General features: G+C 40.4%; 2 protein-coding genes across 2 annotated transcripts; one reads left to right on the top strand and one right to left on the bottom strand.

Annotated features, from left to right (window-relative positions):
- Positions 1–3,733: 3,733 nt before the first annotated feature.
- On the top strand, positions 3,734–6,717 carry smim12 (small integral membrane protein 12). Its single transcript, XM_022206396.2, has 2 exons — positions 3,734–3,846; positions 5,503–6,717. Exon 2 carries the CDS (start codon positions 5,531–5,533, stop codon positions 5,804–5,806), a length of 276 nt encoding a protein of 91 aa, XP_022062088.1. The 5' UTR covers positions 3,734–3,846; positions 5,503–5,530; the 3' UTR covers positions 5,807–6,717.
- Positions 6,718–14,000: 7,283 nt separating this feature from the next.
- On the bottom strand, positions 14,001–19,136 carry gja4 (gap junction protein alpha 4). The gene is made up of 2 exons (XM_022206395.2): positions 18,957–19,136; positions 14,001–16,163 (listed from the first exon to the last, which is right to left on the bottom strand). The coding sequence occupies exon 2, from the start codon at positions 16,152–16,154 to the stop codon at positions 15,039–15,041; it is 1,116 nt and encodes a 371-aa protein (XP_022062087.1). The 5' UTR covers positions 16,155–16,163; positions 18,957–19,136; the 3' UTR covers positions 14,001–15,038.
- Between the last annotated feature and the right edge of the window lie 3,679 nt (positions 19,137–22,815).

The following is a 22,815-nucleotide window of genomic DNA, read 5'->3' as shown; positions in this document are numbered from 1 at the left end:
GACCTCAAAGGGCATGTTGTGAGTAATACTAATCTGAATTTAAAGGGTAAGTATTGAGTGTATTCATTAATATCACTGTAAAACTTGAACTTTATTGTCATTGTGACAATTTTGAAAAATGTCACGGTTTAAATATGCCTCTGGTCCAAAAACGGGAGAAAAGAATTGACATTTGATCCCAGCAAAAAGTGTTGTTTCCGTAATGTGCCATGAGTGGCTGATTGAAATCCAAACTCTCCTCATGGCCTCTAACCTCAAAATACCCAACACCAGTTAGTTATTTTTCACACTGTAGGGCAGACTAGCTGCACAAAAGTGCAAAAAAGCCTTTATCTTTGTTTTCCACATCTGGTACTTCTTCTCCTCGCCATCTGTTCCTCTGCTTGATCACAGTCCGTGTCAAGAGTCCTCCTGCTTCAGTCCAAATCAGAGGCAATCCATCAGAATCTCTTGTGCATCTTTTTTGGTCATATTCCACATCCATCTCCTCGTTAGCCCTCTCCCTACATCCTAATTTGAGGCTAAAACTGCTTGTCGCAGGTCCTTAAGCACACTTTGTGTCACATGTGTCACGTCGCTGCCACCTCCCTGTTTGTTAGCCCGTGTATTTAGTGTCTGGACCGTTTTCAAAACGTTGAGTTTGGGGACTTCACAGCCAAAAGAGCACCGTGCTTGAAGGTTTCAGCCTGTGGAGAGCCATGCTGCAGATTTTTTTCTGGCTCATGCGATTCAGCAGTGATTTAACCTAAGTCCTGACTGTCATTTTTTGTGTAATGAGGAAATTTCCCACCACTGACCATGCCTGACATCTGTAATTAACTTGGGCAAATAGAGCAGGTCTACAGGGCCGAAGTTAAGGGGCTGTGACACTCCACTCTGTCAGCCTCGCTTTCTGATTTAGATGGATAAGATGGTTCTATTTTTACAGGAATGTTTTTTTTTTGTTTTTTTTTGGCGAGAGCATTTCTAAATCACATTCACTAATAAAAAGCAACTGATGAAATAATCCTGGCAGTGCCAAGTTTTCTGGTAAAGCAGAACTGGCATTAGCAATGCTGTTTTCCTGCAGGGGATGAGCACATTTCACTTTCTTTGACAGGACTGATCAAATGCCAGCTCTGGCAAATACAAGATGGACAGCACAGAGGGAGGAACAGCTTAAAAGAATAATTTTGAAGCATGAAGCAAAATCACCCACACAGTTAATCACAACATTTTCAGCAGCATTTGAAGCAATGATAACGAATTTGGATATAGCTCCGTGTTGTTTTTTTTTTTTTTTTTTTCACTCTTTGCCTCTGCACAAATGACCATTGAGTCAGAGCTACTCATCCCTCCATGACAGGCTGCATTCCAGTTGCTATAGATTAGCCTTGTGCCCAGCATTGGTATATTTTTATGGAAAACTTTTCGGCTTGGGAGCTGAAATAGCAGTGTCATCAATCATACAGAGCTTTGCAAGGAACACTTACCGACTCACTACCCAGAAACTACAGTGGCAAAGAGAAATACTTCCCCTCCCCTGTAGTCATAGTTACAATATATAGTTTTCTTTGTGGGTGAAATTTACACAATTCCTCTGCATCCCTCATAAGCAGTTAAAGTAAGCAAAGCCTCTTAAACTGTTTGTGTCTTCACACAGTACAGGAATCTTCTGGAAGTGTGTGTCTTTTATATGCCAAACGGTGCTTTTAAACTGAAAGAAAACTATCTTGGCACTTGAGGGGTTTGTCATCCAAAAAGGGGGGTAGCTCACGCCTTGTCACTGAATGGCACAATACTGGTGACAGATCTGTCAGCCTTTCATGTGTATTCCGTGAGAGGAGGATTTGTGCAAGAATGCCACTGAATGTTTTAACACGAAAAGCTTGTTTGTGGCTCCTAGTCAGTGCCATGGAAGGGACAAACATCTCAAGTATGTTACGTAAGAAGACTTTGACTAGTTACCAAACACGTGCTTTATTTAGGTTACGCGATTAAGAACTGTTTAATAGTTTTGTAGGTTGCCTGACAAACTTCAAAACAATGCAGTTTACTCCCCCAGCTGCATAGCATAAATGCAACAGCACCTCCAGCATTGCAACCACAGATATGTGCGATATGTCCTCAATGTGCAGAAAAGTTCCGTGTGTGAGCAGAAATCTCGTCGAGTTCAGGAGGAGTTCATAAATTAATCACAATGAATGAATTTATCATGATATGAAAAGGTGCCACATGCAGATTTAAAGAGACACAAAAGAGGACAGAGGAGTAAATCATACCTGTGTGTGTGTTGATTCAGCAGGGATAGGATTATATGAGCACACTTGATCTACATGAGTATAAATATTTGAAAGTATCACAGAGGGCCTGAGAGCCTCACTGCATTATATTCCATTATCTTTTGAACTGTCACCTGGTGCCTGAATTTTATGTTTTCCTTTTACATAAATGTAGACATTTTTCACTGTAAATTGATGCAATAAAACCCCCACAGAATGCAGGACATGAAGTGTTTGACTTTTAAACTATCCCCTGCTTTAAGCATCTCACCAAATGTTTCAACAAAAACTGTAACCATGGTTTCAGCAACATAACCCATCGCCTAATTAGTGGATTAGAGTCCGAATGTTGCACTGAATCCACATTTTAATGTTGATTTTTACAGTTGTTATATATTTAAAGATATACATTTATTTGGTTACCACTATCACCATTAGCTCTCTCTCTCTCTCTCTCTCCCTATACCTGATCTGCAGTTACTGGTCCCACCAGTTTATCTAGTGTTTGTGTTTCTTTTTTGTTGTCTGTCTGTTTCCATCTGCTTTCTTTTTCTCTCTCCACTTTATTCTCACTCCACCTGATCGTGGCAGATAGCTGCCCTAAATGAGATTGGTTCTGCTGCAGGTCCTCTTTACTTTTGGGATTTGTTGGATTGTCTACATTTTTTATTTTCTGAGGTCTCACTTTTATCTTTTACTTTTTCCGGTGTACAAAGTCATTTAACAGACAAGCCAAGAAAAGAGAAAATGGTCAGCAAGACATTAATACGACAGAAAGTTAGCCAGGGCACAGAAAGAAAAAAAAAAAAAAAGAAAGAAATGACAAAAGAAGCAAAACAGAGAGAAATAGAGTTGATACTGTAAAAGATGCCAAATGCAGAATTTCACTGAGTAATAGAACTAGCAATTAAAGCAGAAAAAACAATAATAAAGCACCATATTGACAAAGCATAGGCAGTAAAAGATACAATTTTGACAAATTCATCACACCAATCTTCTCTACTGGACTCAACTGTTACTTCAAATGTGCTTTTTAAATAACAGTAATATGGATTAACTAATGCTGAGTTATTGCTTTTTGTATTTTTGCACCTGTAGACTTCTTGTTTAAACTTTGTCTTATATGTTGTTATATTGCTTTCTGGGTATGCTGCTTTTAATTTGTCAATCATCGCTCCTTTTAAATCTTTGTATTTAAAAACACTCCATAAACAAAGTTAATAATAATGAACATAACTTTGCTACTTATTATGAGTATATTAGTCTGACTGTTGCACTGAATCTAAGCATTATATTATATTATATTATATTATATTATATTATATTATATTATGTTATGTTATATTATATTATATTATATTATATTATATTATATTATATTATATTATATTATATTATATTATATTACAAAAAGAATACAAAATCTAAAAGTAATAATTAGTAATTTTGTATTTCAAAGCAATGCGCCATTTTGACCAGTAGGCGGCGCTAAAACACAGAGAAAAGGCTGTAGCTCTGACCTGGAAGGATTCAGAGCTTCACACGGATGTTGAGTCACTGCAGCACCAACGTGCTAACGGTAAAGGTGAGTAAAGACTACTGGGAAATAAACTAACGTCATTATTTATACTACAGACAGACAAACAGCACATAGGCAGCTTTCAGATAGAGGAGATGTGGGTAAAGCGATATCTTAAAGTGACTGTTAAGGTTACTGAAGAGCTGGCGCCTGTGAACTACTATTTGCTGCACTTTACAGGCAGTTTATATGAATGACTTTGACGCCGAACATTGTATAATATAACCAAAAATACACCGTCTCCTCTCATACTTTAGATATTGTAGCTTTTACGCTTTTAGACGCCGTGTCTATATTGTTTGGAGTCCAGTTCCTATTCATTAGTTTACCGCGTTCAGTGGTGGAAGCGGCTGAATGGCGAACTCCATTGCAAATGTTCCCATTTAATTTCGGACGCTAATTTACAAGATAAAATTAGGGATGTCGAATCTGAAACAAACACTCGTGAATGGTGAAGAACAGCTCTTTAATTCGGCATGAATTTAAAAAAACACAAACTCGATTTACTGTGATATTGTGAGATTTGTTTGTGGTTATGTAAATTAGCCATTCAACAGAGTGGGCTAACCAATGACGTATATATAGAGCTCTATATATACGTCATTGGGGCTAACATTAAAGTGACTGTGACGTGCAGTGTCTGTGTTGACAGTCGCAGAAAATATGTCAGGGTTTTGTTTAAGTTGTTAATATGTAATAGTCTGTCGCTCCTTTTGAAGGTAAAAAAATACTTGTAGTTTGCTGGCTGTTAGTTCCGCCATTTGTTTTGTTTACTGTTTGTGCCGCAGGTCAGAGCTAAGAGGAGGGCACAACAAGGACAAGATAGGCCTGCTGACTTCGCAATACACATGCCTGTTTAGTTCAATCCTGGTGCACTTTTTTTAACCCTTTTTTCCGCTTTTCTCCCCCTTATATGACCTCTCGTGAAAAAGACTAAAATAATAGCTTTCCTCAGTGTCCTCTTATGACTTTAAGTTGTACACAGCAGACCGTGTGACATTTTTAAAAAAATAAATGTAAAACAAGTAGTTTTATGTTTGTATTTTTCTTTACTAAGTTCAGTAACACCCTGCCAGTAGCAAGGAACAGACCTGAAAAATTAACATGTTTTAAGTCAAATCAGTTTTGAAATAATGCAGTTAGTAAACTGTACAGGCTGCGTTTCAGGATGTATGTCATGCAGTGAATCACTGTAGTGTCAGTGGTTTTAAATATTCATGCCGTTCTTCTTTGGATGGTGTCTCACATGTGCCAGATTTAAAACGTGATCGAGCCACGTTTTAAATCGGTTTCACGGTGAATATTTGAACTGAAGCTTGACTTTTTATAAAATACATAAATGCAGATCAAATTACGATAGCAGTCAGAAAAATCACACTTAGATATTTCCCCAAATTCTCAGCTCTAAAACATAATTTGGTTGAACTGCCAGAATCAAATTCAAGCCACAAGAGCGAACCAGTAAATAGGAAATGTGTATCACATTTAAGCTAATAAAGTCAGAACGTGTGAGGTAAAGGAAAGTTGCTTGTTTTTTATGAGTGAATTTTATTAGCCCTTTGAAGGGCCCTTAACTGTTTCCTCTGACGATATTGCTGCAATTATAGTCTTATCCAGGCTTAATTAGATTTACCCTTTATTCTCTGCTTTCCCCACATGGAGCACCTGGCAGCCAAAGCCGTGTGCAGCCATGTGGCCTGTCGTGTGGACAGCGTTGCGGACCTACGCTCCGTATGTCACCTTCCCTGTGGCGTTTGTGGTCGGAGCAGTGGGATACCATCTGGAGTGGTTTATCAGAGGGACCCCCAAACCTCGGGAGGACGAGAAGGGCATCCTGGAACTCAGAGAGGAGCGAAAGCTGCAGGAACAAGTGGGCATGGACAGCACCCAGGTGCTCAGCCTGAAAGAGAAACTTGAGTTCACCCCTAAAGCAGCTCTAAACAGGAACCGAGCTGAAAAGAGCTAACTGACATTGGTGCGATAGACTTTTATCCTGTCAGGAGGAGAATGCACTGGGAACACACGGTGAATCAGAGGGGAAAATCGCTCGTTCTTTCTACTCACTTCAGCCATACTTTTCCACTCTTCAACACCAAAAAGCATCAGCTTCCCCGGGCGAACACTGGACACTTCAGTAGTTGGAGTAAAATTAAATACCATATTCTTTGTCTTCTGTTAAATCAAATCAATCTTATATGTGCTGTATGTGATTCTCTGACCAGCCAGTTGATTGGTGCACGTTAGCTTATGTGATTGTACCTGAAGCTTGCCACTGTAATTAGAACACCCTCATTGTGGAACATTGGGTGTTCCAACTTTCTGATCATGCAGCGAAAGGAAGAACACTGTTTTATTTAAACCTTGTTGTGGCGCTGTGACACCAATTTTTAATGTGACTTTTTTCGTGAAATCACTTTTATGTCATCTCATAAAGTTTGATTTTCATGGTACAAACCTCCCACAAAGTGTTTTTTTTCTTCCTAAACATGTTCTGTACTTTAAGAAGGGACCTCTGGTTGTGCACATAAAGCGGAAAAGAAACACAGGCCTTTGTTGTAGTTCTTTTTATCTCCCGTAACCTTGGTTAGTATGTGACAAAATAAGCCAGCAGTGTGGGAGGTCCCTCAAGAAGTTTAAGCTGCTTAGTCGTATTGTCTGGAGCATGCACATGCACAGTACTTTCATTTTCGAAAGTTTGGATGGTTTGCACACTGCAAGTTTCAACTGTGCGTGTTACTGAAAATTATGAATGAAAAGGAAAATCGTGGTTTTATGCTGAAAGTGCCTGATTGATGTTTCAATCAATGTTGGAATCCTCTCTCAAGAATTATTTAAAGGGAAATTTATTCTAGCCAAATAATAAAGCTTTGAGTCTCAGTTTTTGGTCGCTTGTGTTGGAGCAGTGTTGTTTCACTTTCAGGTCCGAGCAAATATTTGATCCTCCCCGTGTCAGTATGAAACCAGTCCACTGCCAAGGACAGAAAGTAACATCAAAGTTGAAGGAAGGAAGCAATGACTCTGCTCATTGAGCTTCAAGAAGGAAATTATTTTGGAAGGAAGCCGCAAATTCATTCACCTTTACAGTTTGACCTTTTGAACAATGATGTGATCATAAGTTGTCAAAGGAAAAGAACCGTGTGGTGTTCAGAAAATTAGAAACTCTAAACTAACTGGCTATTGTGTAGTTGATGTATTAAAAGTCCTGTTTTAGAAAGAACAGATTTTCAGTTACAGCTGGGTGTTCAACCCCGTAGAATCTCTGGGATGAATTAGTCTTTTTGATCACAACATGTAAAAATCTGGCTATTTTAGCGCTAAAAGTTGGTACTGTGAAAATGCAGTGCGATGTTGTTTAAAATTACAACAGTAATGACGCAAAAGCATCTATAAAATGACACAAGCTTCCATTAATTCAGTGCCTCAGTGCTTGTTAGGAGGCCAACACACTCCCCCCTCATGAAAGTGCTGCATTCACCTGATAGCATACTGTGCACTGATTAGATACATGAAAACCACTGTGGTGTTACCATGCAGTGTTTTGCTTGAAAACTTTGGATTCTGGCGTTTGTGTGAATATTACTTGGAAACGGGTTGCTCATCTAAACATTGTTTCAGACTGAACACGCTACCTCTATGAAAAGGACATCCCACAATGCTGGTGGTCTCTCTCAGCACAATAGTAAGTCCTGCCACACCCGCAAAACCACACCCCGGTCTCCAAACTCCCCATACAATGCACAAACTACAGAGATCCCATCCCACAATTGCAGTACCCAAAGGAGTCGCTGCCAACATCCTGGTAACGGACGCCACAGGACACCCCAGCGGATTGTGTCCACGCCCCGATGGGTCGTACCTCTTGGCTACACTAGGGCGACATACACACTCAGGAATATTACGGGCAAGTGGTTTTAATGTTAGGCTGTCTTTATTTCAAAATAAGCAGTTTCTCAAGTCAGCCTGATCGAAGGTTATTAACCAATCAGCCCTTAAACTATGTTCAAAGAACCCACTTAGCTGGTTGACTCTTAACAGAAGCCTTTAATCCAGATAACAGATCACTGTGATAAAAACCATAACCAGCAATAACTGAGGCAATATGTGCATAAGCCATAGTTAATCCATTTGGATACAGATAACCGTTGACCTGCACTGCTGTTAACTCTATGCTGTTGTTATACAGCAACACTGATGGATGGCTAGTAATTCTTTTTGAGACATGCGTCAGTGGAAAAATTCCTTTTAAGGGTATTTTTCCACTGCCTTTATTTCAGTCTGTCAGCAATGTTACATATTTATAAACTAGTACAAAAACGATGATTCACTTTCATCGACTCATTTTATCTTGTGAGGCAATTTGAGTCATGACTAAAAACATGGTATTTTTCTCCATAATAATGTAGTGCTCAAAAATACACAGGGTGACTGTCAAGACATGACGTTTCCTTCGACTCTGTCTCTGCCTTCATATTAAATCAAGAAAATCTTTATGAACCTCATTATTATTGCATGATGTGTCAAGAAAGTACAGACCTGCATCAGAATTCATCACAAATTGAAGACGGAGAAATTGTGGGTCTCGTAAATGCTCCAGAATGAGATATTTTGGGGTTTCAACACATATTTTGAGAGAAATAGAATAATTATTTTGTTGGCATGTTTCTTCCAGTCCCACAGCCTTTCCTTGTACTGAAACAGAGAGATCCATCTCCTCTGCAATCCATGAGCTCTCTCATTGGATGATAACCTTTGCAGTGTGCCAGGAGACGTTCTGCTACGTTACCCTGCGAGCTATACTGAAATGGGAAAGATTATGAGGCCCAGATTTACATTGGCACAAGAGTGTTGAATGCTGTGCTATCGGCAGCCATCAGCTTTTACTCCCCTCTTAAATTTGCTATCAGTAGAATGACCGGCTCCACTCCAGCTACCCCTGTTGTGCATGTTTAGAGTAGCAATTACTTCAAACTGGTGGAAGTTTCCATTTGAAGCTAGCGAGGATGGAGAGGTGGAAGTGAGGCTGCGGATAGATTCCATTGAGAGTTAACAAGGAGTGTGGTGTTTTTAGGTGTGTGAAAGGTATGTGTGTCCCCCTGGGAACAATCTGAGGACAGGTCGACCAACTTAACAATGGCCCAGCTCCTCATAACTGGACAGTAGTGTGGGAACCAAACACAGAGACTCCTGGGAAAGGAGGGGGATGGTGGGAGGTGCTCCATTGTTTCGCTGGATGATGGGGATAATGGGTACGGGTGATGGTGGCTGCTCTTTTTTTGTTTTAAGGAGGTCCAATCCAACATCCTGAGTGGACAGGCTGGAGTCGTTGTTCCCTCTGCTGCAGGAACAATAGAGCTGTCTGCCTGCTGGAAGGGCACTACATCCCCCTATTAAATAACTACATACACACAAGCTAGGAATACAGGTATCTCAGTATAAGTAATGCAGCCAGAAGATAAACATACAAAAGGTGGGTCTCGTACTTGAGAAAATCAGATGAAAAACATTTGCAGGTATTTTCTTGGAAGGCGTCTAAATGAGTTACAAATATGTTCTTCAAGCAAACGAATGTCAAGTCCGTTCTTCTTTTTTCTTGAATGATAGAATTAGCATGGTGGCAACCCACAAAGATGAGCTCTAAAGCTGCAATATAGAGCAAGAGAAGCTTGTATCCCATCCTTGATATCTTAAGAAGTTGTTGCGGCAAGCATGGTAGTAAATTATTATGTATGTACAAAACCAGCGGACACAGAAAAACAGCAGTAGGCTGCCCATATTTTCTGGCCTCTTGACAAAGCTAAATCTGAACATGCTTTCAGACAGCAAGCAGTTGGTGCCAGTGGGACTCTTGGCTACAGTCTGATGCCTGTACACAACAGGCTGTTCTACTCCTCTATCCACCTTCTATAGCCTCATCAGGGAGCATAATGGACCAGGTTGGGGCTTAAAACGGAGGAAATAGTTCAAATGTGACTCAGTTATAGGACATTTTGTTAAGCGGTGTCATGAGCATTGTTTTTTTGTCCCAGACAGGATAATCAGACTTTGCAGCTGAGTTGTCTTCACTGCTCTGTTTATTCTGTGCTGATAGATAGGTATAGAAGTCATGCCATCGTGACATAGAGATGCTGCGGCATGTTTTTTTGAGTGTGTGTGTATATTTTTGTGTAGAAAATGAGTCCCCAGCCAGAAATCAAAACAGGGACTCATTGCTCAAGGCATTTGTACCTGCATGCATGTAGGACATATCGTAACCATTCGGCTTCAAGTAGACGATGTAGCAGCAAGTTAAACGAGTCATCGTAATATCTAAATGCAGCACCAAAGTGCTAAGTGTGCCATCATGTTTATAGTCCAAACACTGGAGGGGGTACTGGGTCACTTGTCTGAAGTTACCTTCATGATGTCTCTTTTTTTGTTAGCTCTATTTGGGTCTCTTCCTCCTGTTCAATTCTCCACTCTTATGCTTTTGTAACTGACATGGAGCCAGTTCAGTTTTTGTTTTTTTTGTTGTTTTTTTTTGCAGTCCGATGCACCCACTGAACCAAACAGTTTGTTGTGAACTGTCCAAGTTCAGTACATGGCGGTTATTGTCAGCTCTTCAGGAAGTTCGGCATACAGCTTTTCCTTCCTGAGAAGAAGCCTTAAAGCAGGGGTGTCAAACTCAGTTCCTGGAGGGTCACTATCCTGCATGTTTTAGATGTTTCCCTCTTCCAACACACCTGATTCAAATGATCAGCTTATCATCGAGCTCAGCAGAAGCCTGATAACGAGCCTGATCATTTGAATCAGGTGTGTTGGAAGAGGGAAACATCTAAAACATGCAGGATAGTGGCCCTCCAGGAACGGAGTTTGACACCCCTGCCTTAAAGCTTCTGCTAAAATTCAGCATGTTAAAACTCAATGTTGAGTTTATTCTGACGACTTAACGAACTCTATTTCATTCCTCACAGGATTCAAACAGTCCCACAGATGTCGCAGATGGCAACTTATGGCAACTTATTCTATGTAGGAAACAACATTTTAGGTTTTGAACAAACCTGTTTTATATATTCAACAGCTGGTTACTGCGTACAGTGGGTTTATCTTTTACTTTTTTTGACTAAAAGCTATTATACATTGATGACAGCTTTAAGTGTGTGCTGTAAAAGCGAACCATGAGCTTGATGGCACTAAAACAGTCCGATACTGCTGAGGCACACTAAAGAGTCAGGTGGATTTTTTTCTGTAGAGAGTCACCACTTTAAGCCACCCCTTTTAAATGCTGACTAATACTACCTCAAACATTAAAATGTGGAAGGTTGTGACCACAAGGACCTCACTGTTACCACAGATACAGTAGGACAGTAAACCTACTTGTCATTCAGCTACACAACTGCAAGGTTTACAACTAACAAATGAACCTGGACAAGTTAAATGAAACCCCCACCCTGCTCGCACTCACGCAAATCTGTGTGAGCTGTAAGTGGTACCAGCCGTCTTAATTGAGTCCAGCCGCACATCAGGCGCGGTGCCCATTTCCCCCATTCTCCACGGGCCTTTGATGGGGCGGCCGTGACTTTAGGTCAACAAACAGGGGGACAAAACAATGCAACAATGCCCACTGCAGCCCCATTGTCAGGGTGAACAATCCCCAACAACCAGTCCCTGGAGACAAACAATACTGGACCAGGAAACAGATACAGGCCCACTTCCTGTCCAGCCTTTAAATTTAGGAACTGGTCAGAGTATTTTTTGTCTTGTCGTACTAATGTTCAAATAAAGGGTTGGGTGCACGAACGTGACATTGTTATGGATACAGAGAAAGTCGTGTGTCGATATTGTGTGCATGGATGTCAGGAGAAACAAATGGAGTTGGCACATGTATGCCTTTTGCAAATACAAACACGTCACAACATTAACACTGTGATCTTTGCAAGGAACATTATTTCTAATTATGTCAGAATACAGAGATGTTAGATAACTTTAGTGACCTCATCTGCCCTGCAGTTGCTATTTTAAGCTGCTGGTCACTTGGTTCTCCGTGTGGAAGTCTGAGTTTTGTGAAGTGAGGCGTAACTTTTTGAGAGTGTTTGTGCATGTGAGTGCCTTGTCTGCCTTTTCAGGGTGCTTCCTCAAGATACGCAGGGCTTTCACCAGTACAGCTGGCAGGAAGTATGACAGCAGATCAGCCTGTTTTGGCCAGGCCAGGCACATAGTGTAGGTGAACCCTTTAAAGTCCCTCCAGAGGCCGGTGCCGTGCATGAAAGCTCCAAGAACCTTCCCTAAAGAAGAGCTGCCTCTGGGCTTGACAGTTGGCCTTTTATAAGACCTGCTGGAGCCTGGAGGGCACTTGATGGCACTTCAAACTGCTTTACAGTCTAAAAGCTTGTGTACAGTGCTGAGATTTACCATCTCTGCCTATGTGTGTGTACACTCTTTCACCAAACTGCAAAATTGCCTGTCTCTGCATGGGATAGGCCACATGTGGCTTCACCAACAGACTGAGGAAATGCATCAGCAGTGACTTCAACAATGCCAGGAAGTACGGTTTGAATGGCATCTGATCCCAGACATTCTCTGTCGACACTGTTAAGGATAATCTGTCTCATAGAAACAAGTCTTTGTAACTCATAACTCCCTTTCATTCTTATTTTCACAGTTTTATACGTGTCTTTATTGTTAAGCTTTTATTGGACATCCTTTTAAGACACCATGTGTTGTAATTATGGGAAATACTCTAGACATTAATAATAAATAATCAAACCAAAGAAAGGGAAAACATCTGAGTAATGTCCTATTGTCCTGCTAGGGGCACATATAAGCAAAAAATGACTTTCATCTGTATTGTTGGAGGGTGTTGAAATTTCTCTGTTGGGAAGATAGTGACTGTTGAGACAAAGAAAAATAGCCGGTGGAGCAGCAAATAACCTGCACTGACTGTTGTTCTCATCTCGCAGGTTTATATTTGCTTCACTGGACAGGAGGTGAGAGTTTAGTCTGCCCAAAGAACAGAACAGGGCGTTGATCGGCTCTAAGGAAGATGGATGCAAAAGGGAGCTCCGCTGTGCTGTTGCTTGCTTCAGTTGGCAGCAAAGGGGGCTGATACGGGTTGCCCTGTGCAATCTGTTCCATGACCCCCTGGCTTTCTGTGAAAACAGACATGAACAATCACATGGACGCATGCACGCAAACGCTGACTGAGATAACAAGACTGTAGCCGACTGCCAGCCAAGTTCTTGTGAACAGGCATTGAACTGGGCAGCTTCAGCGGGCTGTGTGGATTGTTTTCTCAACAGAATCTGCCAATTTATCCTTAACACGCACCCACAATAAAAACACATTCCATTCCAAGGACTGAGCCTTCCTATTATTATTAAATTAGAAAACATTTTATTTAACCACAGCAAAATTAAAGGAAAAGCCAGATTCATTTCATTTCAGCTGTGTTACAGTTCATTTGAACTCACGAACAGTCCAAGCTGTTTGTGGTATGAAGGCCCATCTCACTTAAATTTTCCCATTAACCCTTTTTCCTGACTGCTTATCGCCATGGAGACAGTTCAGTAAATTGCTGGAAATGAATGGCGTACAGCAGAGCGCTGCTGCTGCATCGTGAAAAAGACGCATGGCTACACTTTTTCAGAGCCTGGGCGAGCACCTTTTGCTGAAGTTCTGGATTTTATCAGTTGCTCTCCTAGAAAATAGCTTTAACAGTGAGCACTCTCAGGGGGATATTAAATAAAGCCAACATAAAGCGTTATTCGGCCTTGTATGAACTTTCACTGGCATATAAGTGATGCCCTTATTCCCTGTATAGCCAAAGCTGCAAATCTAAAAACAGCCATTAAATCAATTTTCCCCCTTAGGTTAGACTCATAACACCATATAAGGCTCATTTACTTCTTCACACCTATGTCTTTCTGCTATTTATTCTGTTATCTTTCCCTTGAGTTTTTCAGTTCCCTCACATTGCAACTGTATTTAGATAGCAGAAAGTGTATGGTCAGACACAGAAAACACACTCGCTTCGGAGAGGCTTGCTTCTATCTCATATCTCGTCCAGAAATCAAAGGGAAGAAAACCATCACATGCGCTGAAATTCCACTTGCATGTGAATAATGGAGTTGTTTTCTTCATTTGCCGAATGATCGTGTGGTATTTATATCATGACAGTGTCATCATTCATTCATTACATTTTTATTTTACACACAAAAAAAATAAATATTAGCACTGGTACTTCTTTGTAATACCTTAAACATTAAATACAGTTTTCACATAATTCGTCATCTCCTTTCGTTGAATTTGTACATTTCTGTACCGCTTTCAGCCCATTCAGTGCGCAATCACTAATGCATCTCCTGAGCTCTATCTCTAGCTCACTAAAAGGTTTGATTTTTCAAACTGGATGTTTGTGTTTGCATTATTCAACGAGTGCAGTACGCAGTGGAGCTTTCTCTCCCTCTTCTTTCATAGCTGAAATATTATGGTTGCTGGCAATGATCAGTCATGTTCAGTCCCACATTTCCCATGGTTTGGCTCCCCTTCTCTTCAACCCTGCCTTTCCCAGTCCACGTCCCGAACTTGAGTGACCAACGCTCACTGGGTGAAAGTTGAAAATGACATTGTGTGTGAGCATGCATGCGTGTCTGCATCCACGCAGCCATTATCCTCCTGGGAGCTGAGCATGATCCAGAGACCAGTGCATTCCACAGTGTGGACGAAGCTGCTGGGAGCGGAGGGGTCTTCAAACAACTCCAGGGTTTACAGTGCAAATCTCAGGGGAACATGCTTAAATCTGGCTCTGCTGCATTCCCTCCTATAAACACTCACACAGTAGCCCCTCTGCAGATTATTTTTCTTTTTTACACCATCACATTTTGCAATAAAATCCATTAAATGTAACACGAAGGCATCTTATGACTTTAATCTTGTCTCATTGAGGAGTCTCATTTTCCTTGCCTTGGGGAGTGTTCTCAAAATGTTTCATTTAGAATAGGTCCATTTATCTAGTAAATCTCTGTTTGAATGTCTGTCTGCCTGTGAGGCATGGAGTTCACAGCGTAATAGTTGTTCTTTTTCATTTCTCCCCCTTTTGGGCTCTTACCGTGCACTCCTGATAGTCAAGTGCTGTGTGCAAGATTGCATTTCTGAAAAACCAAAAACTTGAGCACAGCTTTCATACATATACACATCTTACTGCAAAACCCCATCTTACTGCATCATACATAATGTTTTTGTTTTGAGTGTCCCTTATGGACACCCTTAGTATTCTTCCCAGTGTGATGTGTATGCTTCTTATAATGAACTCTAGGAGAATGTGTAGTTCTCATAGCTCCCATGCAGTTCACATAACTGGGAAGCAAGTCGGTCCCATTCTCTCCAGATCCCCAGTTCACCTCTATGGCCATGTCCCCATAGCTCTCACAGGAGTTGGAGTAGTGGACAGCTGCACCCTGTGAGGGAAGTTTGACATGTGTCTCTGCTTTATAAGGCTCTGACAACTCTGCTTGGAGTTCTGGAGTCTGTTGTCGCGCTGGTTCCTGCTCAGCCCGAGGTAGGTAGTCCTGGTACTCGACTCGGTAGCGTTTCTCCAGCCGATGCGAGATGGCCAGCTGGAGCAAAAGGAGGAGCTCGATGAGGTTGAGAAGCAGGGAGATGGCAGCGATCACCTGAGTGTAGATGGTGAAGATGGTCTTCTCTGTGGGCCGAGAGACAAAGCAGTCCACTGTATGAGGACACGGGAACCCTGTGCACTCGAACTTAGCTTCAATGACGAAGCCGTTGTAAAGGAACCAGAGGCCAACAATAAAGCCAACTTCTAGGAGGACTTTGAACAGGATGCTAAATGCATATGCACCCAACAGCCTCCCTTTCAGTTTAGGCACCTCAGGGAGAGGTTTGTCAGTTTTTCTACCTTTCCCACCACTCTTTTCTTTCTCCTTTTCTTCTGCGTTGATCCCCCCTTTCTTGCTTCGACCTTCTTCTGCCTGCTTCTCATCCTTAACCTCCACTTTTTCCTTCTCCTTCACAGCCCTCACAGCCACATATGCAAAGTAGAAGATGGTCGGCGTGGAGACAAATATGACTTGGAGGACAAAGTAGCGGAAGTGGGATATTGGGAAGGCTCTGTCGTAGCAGACAGCGGTGCATCCTGGTTGGAGGGTGTTGCAGACGAAGTCGGCTTGTTCGTCATCCCAGGCAGATTCGGCAGCAGTTCCGAGTACCAGCATGCGAAACAGGAAGAGTACGGTAAGCCAGACACGACCCACGGTTGTTGAATACTCCTGGCCCTCCTCCAGCAGGTGCTCCAGGAAGGACCAGTCAGCTCTGGACATCCTCTGTTCCTGAGAGGGTCAATTGGTAGATCAGGGATGAGTGGAGAGATGAAGGAAAAGATATAAAAGTTAACCCACTGGAGGCACACAGAGGATTGTCTTGACTACAACTGCGGATACCAAATGAAGATAGACTCTTTAAAGCAGAGACAAAGTATTAATCTGGACACACATGCTATAAGGAATGGAGATATCTACACTGCATATCAAGATTTGCAAATCCTTAAGTTGCCTACATTGAGTACCATGATATCGACTACATCATTTTTGACCCATTAAAGATTGTTCATTTTTTCTAGAACTTGACCTCACCAAATAATGAAAGACAGGCCAATGTTAGTGTATATATTTCTGGTAGTTTTTCCAATTAACCTTCAGCAACTGTGACTAAATCCAATTTAAATATATAGTGAAACCACTGTATGTGAACTAAAGTCAAACTAAAATGAATGTAATCAAAGTTTTACCAAAAACAACCCACTTTAATTGACCCTTTTAAACTTTCTTCATTCAGGTTAAAGAGTAAAATGCTGTATCAGATGCTTTGACTCCATTATACCTCTCTGCAGGTCTAGTTGTAGTAGTTTTTCAGCTCATATAGTTTACCCACCTTTTCCTTTACTGCCACATTGCTGAACAAATTGGCTTGAATGTTTCACTTAACACCAATTTGGCATATTTTATTTGCCTTACATAACTTTCAGGGGCTCTCATAGCCAAATGCATAAGCGTTCAATCCTTTCTATATAAACGACAAATGAGCTAAGTTTCTCCAACCGCCGTGGTGTGATGGCGTCTTTTTTTACTGAGGAACATGTGTATCTGGCCGCAGCCTCCCTCTTATTAGTTCTTCCATGAGCTCACACTGTTGTTAAGGTGGAGTCCAACTCCTTTCAATAAAGACGTGAAAAGCGAGGCCCCCATACTCTAAAATAAACTAAAACAAAACATATGGAGCCAAAGTTGGCATTTAATATGAATGGAAACAGTGTGCACTTTCAGTGTTTGCAGCTAAATGGAAGTGAAAAGAAAGGGTGGACACGTTTTTTTTTTACATTAAACAGGAGCATTCACTGCATGAATCAGCTAATGCAGATTCAAATCAGATACTATTATGGATTTCATAGTCTTCAATTATGGAAGGTGAGTGGTTAGAAATGATAAAAGTCACAGTCAGTGGCATGTCGGGAAACTCGACACACACACACACATACCCCCCACACACACACACACACATCTGAACAAACATCCTGTGCGAGGGAGTTCAGGCACCGTGGTGACACTTGCCTATTTGTTTGTGCTATTAGTGTTTTTCTGTTATTTTTTCCCCTCTGAGGAAAGAAAAACTTCTCCGATCGTAAAAAAAATAAGCTCCTCAGACAGGATGGGACAAGACAATGGCCTGTCAGGGACTCTAAATAACCCACAAAAGAGGCACAGAGTCATAACGGGACTGAATCTCTTTTGAGAGCATTGTCTTGAAGTTATCTCGACTAAACACACCACAAAATATCAACAGATTTGTAATATGTTATTCTAGCAGAGTGGGAACTATTAGTCGATCAATCAAGTGATTGTCAATTATGAACTTAATCACTGACTATTGTAATGACTGATTCATCAGTGAGATAAATTTTTGGGGTGGAAAAGGTCTAAAACATCTGATTCTATCTTCTTAAATCTTAGTATTTTCTGTTTCCTGTAGTCTTCTATGAGAGTTAACTGAATACCTTTGAGTTGTGGACAGTCATCTCAGGATTTAGAAAACAGTAATCTAAGCTTTTCACAGTTTTCTGACATTTTTATAGAGCAAACTGATGGTCAATCAGATTCAGGTTTGTTTACTTCTCACATATAGTACAGTTTCTTATGACCCAGGTGCGCGCACAATAATACACGCCATAAAAAAAACACAATAAAGTATGTAATGTCATGAACGTGCAGAATTTTCAGCAATCATAGTTGCCACACCATTGTGACAATTATTGTGAACATTTTGGAATATAGGTATAAAAGTATATCAATAGCACTGCAAAACTAAATTATAAATAAACCACAAGCTAGTGACCACTGTGTACCCAAACATGCTATAAATTGGAGGCATAGTGATGATAATAGCGCAGTATACATTCACTGCTGTGCCTCTCCTTTATACGATGTATAGTTACACATATTAATCAAGAAAATAATTAACAGATTAATCACAGTGGAAACAATCATTACAACCTACACTATAAGAGATGTTTTGAAAGCATCAGATAGGTTCAGTCAGTAGAAAAGAAGCTCATATTGAGAATATGACATGTTAAAATATGATGAAACAAGAAGTCATTAGTGGCAGAGACAAACGATCAACAGGCTTTGCTCAGGACTTGACAAGTCCATTATTTAAAGTCACTTAAAATTCACTGGGTTTATTAATGCCATACTTTGAGTTCAAAGAAATCATACGGACTTAAAGGAAAACACTTACTTCAAAGCAGCTAATGAAAGCAAAAACTCAAAGCCATTTCTACTGTTACACTAAGTTATTTATTGAAAGTTGTAGAAGAACTTTGCAGTCAGTCTGTAATCCACTACTGGGACACAAAAGATAAAAATGATGAAAAGTAAGTCTGTAAAATGTACTGGCTTAGACTGTACAGAACATCATTTGTAGGAAATGGTATTGCGGTACCTTGAGAAGATACAAACTACATGAAAAATACATCACAGTTCAGTCACTGACAACTATAAAGAACTGAGGAGACATCTGGTTACATTTTAATCTACTTATTTCTCCCTAGAGATAAAGATTCCTACCTTTCTCTCTCGTGAACTTGGCTTTATCTCCTTGCTGTATCTCTGTTCTCAGCCCTCAGACTGTCACCTCTGCTCCTTCCACTGGAGAACCACTCTGCCGCTCCTCTGTGTTCGCCTTCTTTAAAAAGATTCCATGTAATCGGAAAAAGTGGGGAGAACTTTCCCATGGCTGCTCTGCTGGTCCTCCCTCAGGAACTGACTCCAGGAAATGGGATGGATGAACTCTAGAGTAGTTCTGGTGAAGTGCGCTCGGACGTTCGGTTCTTAACATTGTTTGAAAAACCGCCGATTTTACATTATTTGCATGAAAATACCGCTTGCCTTGGGTTATCTAAAGGTTAGAGGTGCAGAGTTTCGGGAAAAAAAAATCGAGGCATGAATGAACAATAGACAAGAAGGACGGGAGGGATCCGAGTTTTAAAGTGAGAAGAACGCTTTCATTTGCACAAACAACACAAATAAACGCATTTTAGGTCATTCTAGACCACTTTGTTAGTGTTCATTCGACTTATTTTTCTTGTTTCCCAAAATAGATCAGCAACTAATTATGCTCTAAAAAAGACCTATAAGTTTTTTTCCCCGCAGTATTTTTCTTCTACAGCTTTTAAAACTACCTTAAATCACATTTTGTTTGTCTATTAAGCGTGATAGATCAGCTGATTTCAGATTGTGATTCCTGATCGTTCACAGACTCGTGTAATTTTCTATTAAGCCACATAATGGCGCCAGTCAGCTTATTTCCAATAAGCACATGACGTACCCTTCAACAGAGAACAGGAACCGGCTGAAAGGTGTATCCAGTTGTTTGAACAGCAGAGTCTTTGTTTTATTATTATCCCCCGCCTCCACGAAGTGGAAAAGGGGGATATGATATAGGTTTGGCCTCCGTCCGTCCGTCCGTCCGTCCGAAATGAAGGGGACAGCTTTTCTCGGAAACTATTACAGCTAGGATTACGAAATTTAGTGTGTAGCTTCACACCATAGACACCTTGATCAAGTTCGAAAATGAGACCTGTGCGATAATATTTAACAGCGTTATGGCCCTTGATCACTATTTTGGATATAGACTCATAGACATCACATGTGGAGGGGGATATTGATGACCATGTCGTCTTGTTATTACCTAATTAGGTTCACATCACCAGTAACACTTATTGTGACAAATTGTGTGTGGGTAGCAGTACAATAATCAGGAGGACGTGTAGCTTTACAATTCAAGTTTGTTTACTGCTCACATATAGTACAGTTTCTTATGACCCAGGTGTGAGCACAATAATACACGCCAAGTACTTGCTTTTTGATGAGTCCTTTCTATTTATTTCCCTTTAGAAGAGGAAATATGATAGCTTTCATTCCTCCATGCTTATGTGTAGTTCATAATGTATTTTCAGACTGAAAAAGCCTCACTTCAAAATGTTGTAAATTAAGTAGTGATGCTCTATATAAAACTACCTTTATAAAACATTGTTTTTTTTAACTGTTAAAATGACTTGTCCCTTGTTTAGCTACAACAATACAGAAAGTTACATTTTAATGCATCATTGTCCAGGTTATAGAATAATCTAAACTTGACCGGGGCTGCACAGTTAGCACTGTTGCCTTCCAGGTGGGCAATCCCTGGTTCGTGTCCTGGTCTGGGCCTGAACAGAGTTTACATGGAGTTTGCATGTGCAAGGAGGGGTGAATGGGATGAGAGACAGGGAGTTTATTGATCATTTTAGAGCAAACAAAGGTATAGGGTTACATGTACACCATTTTAATGTGTTAAGAGATCATTTCCATTTGGGAAAGCAAAATCAAAATATATAAGACAGATCAGTTTGTAGGGGTAAAATCAACTACAGTTATGGAGGGGATGCATTATGTTAATAAATGTTCTTTCACAGATAGCTATAAAAACATGACTATGTATTAGCTAAATAAAGTCATTTAGGTGCAAACAGAATAAATAGACTGTAATCCTATTGCCAGTTAAAATAACCCACTGTGGTATTTCACTATTTTGTCTGAAATAAACATAGCACAAGGTTCTCTGTTTGCTCATGCAACCCGTGCAGCAAAAGCTCACCTTCTTTTTGTGTTTATTGGGTAGTCTGTGGTCTGTCTAGTTTTTTTTTTCTTCTTCTTCTTTTCCCTGTCAAGGTCCAGATGGCAGGCTGGCTGTGCACAGGCTTTGTTTGCAGATGTGTGGTCATAGTGAATCTGAACAAGCCCAAGATGTTGCTCTAATTCAGATTCACTCTCTCTCATTGGGAGAAATAATGCAAGGCCTTGAGGCAATGCACTGAGTAGAGAAATGCATTGTTACTAAACAAGCCTTTCTCCTCTGGAATATGCAAACAGAGTATAAGGTGGCTGGCAGCTTGGATTTAATATCTTAAATCAATTTCAGCATAAGCCAGGCTGCACACCGCTACGAGCATTAAACCCAGTGGCCTTCTCATGTCAACAAGAAATTGAAACTGTGATTCATTGCAAATCAAAGCATTTTACTCAAATGCATTTCCAGCATGATAACAGAAATTCAAAAACAGTTTGGCTACTCATACAGCACCGGAGCACATAATCTGCCCCAATCCAGCTGTTTGTGGCCACTCTTTGTCAGATTAAAGTTTGTACAGACAAATCATCTCCTCACTGTTATTCCCAATCATCACCGTGCCATCCTTAGCTATCACTGTGCAGCTTAATAAAAGAGTTAGGAGACTGGGCCCGTCTACCCTGCTGCTGCACACGCCAGACCTTTATAAAAAGCCCGGTAAATTGACAGTGAATCATCCAGACAGATCAGCGTCTTGCTCTTTTCTTTGGTCATTACATGCACAGATGAATGGCGAGGAGGGGAGTGAGGATAGCCGACAGAGAGTAATGGAACTGTTGCTATTCAGGAGATGTGTTACGCCTTCCTGTGTGTTCCTCTCCTCTGCCACAATTATCAGTGAAAACTAATTACCAGTTTCAACTTCTATCAATTCCTCACTGCTGGACACACGATATCATCCACTGCTGTATTTTACGACTGATTCAGTCCTGAGTGTACATCAGTGAACTCAATAAAGCAGATATGAATACTAATGTAGAGATAAGATGGAACATCAAATAATGAGAATTTAGGGAATAAAAAAATCTTTTTTCGGATTGCTTTCATCGGGAAGATGAAAGCGAACTATAAGATATAGAAATAGAAGAAAAAATCAAGATCTTGTAAAATAATGTTCTATTACAAGTAAAAGTCACGCTTGAGAAAGCCCACTTCAGTAAAAGCATGTAAGTAATAACAAGTAATTGTAGTTAAATATTAATGTAAAGGTACTGGCTTGGTCCCAGTCACTTCATATACAGGGACAGCAGATAAATCTAAGGGTTCATCAGATGATTAATGGTACAGAAAATGGAAGTTGTGATAAACAAATCTGTTTTCAGTTTTTGGACTCTTTTTCTAATCTATGATTTTTGCTGAGATATTGACTCATATGATAAATTACTGAAAAGAAGCCATGTGGGAAGTTTAGAGGATAAAGTCACTGTTTAGTGGAGCTGTTTACAACTGATAGACATCTGCAATGTACCGAGCAACACACTTCTCAAAAGGCTGGAAACCACAGATTTAATCTTAAACTATGTGTTGTATTTTTAAAGCTGGGTATATTATCCATTGTGTAAAAATCCCTGCAACATATCTGCTCCACGATGTGTAACATGGTTGAAGTACATAATAGTTGTTTATTCAGACAACACATTTGCAATTTTTTTTGGCCGGTTAAGCTTAAAGTAAATTCTACTGCACTGTGATTGCTTTGATAGATGTAGAAAACATCTTCCATTCTGAATCCACTTGAGAGAGAAAGACTCTTTTTCA

This window comes from Acanthochromis polyacanthus, chromosome 11 (assembly GCF_021347895.1).
Source record: "Acanthochromis polyacanthus isolate Apoly-LR-REF ecotype Palm Island chromosome 11, KAUST_Apoly_ChrSc, whole genome shotgun sequence".
NCBI lineage: Eukaryota > Metazoa > Chordata > Actinopteri > Pomacentridae > Acanthochromis > Acanthochromis polyacanthus.
The sequence above is the reverse complement of the archived record's forward strand: the minus strand, read 5'-3'. Positions and strand labels throughout refer to the sequence as shown.

What these genes read in the sequence shown, in the direction of transcription:
- gja4 (XM_022206395.2), bottom strand. Translation starts at nt 16,154, where the DNA reads ATGTCCAGAGCTGACTGGTCCTTCCTGGAGCACCTGCTGGAGGAGGGC.
- smim12 (XM_022206396.2), top strand. Translation starts at nt 5,531, where the DNA reads ATGTGGCCTGTCGTGTGGACAGCGTTGCGGACCTACGCTCCGTATGTC.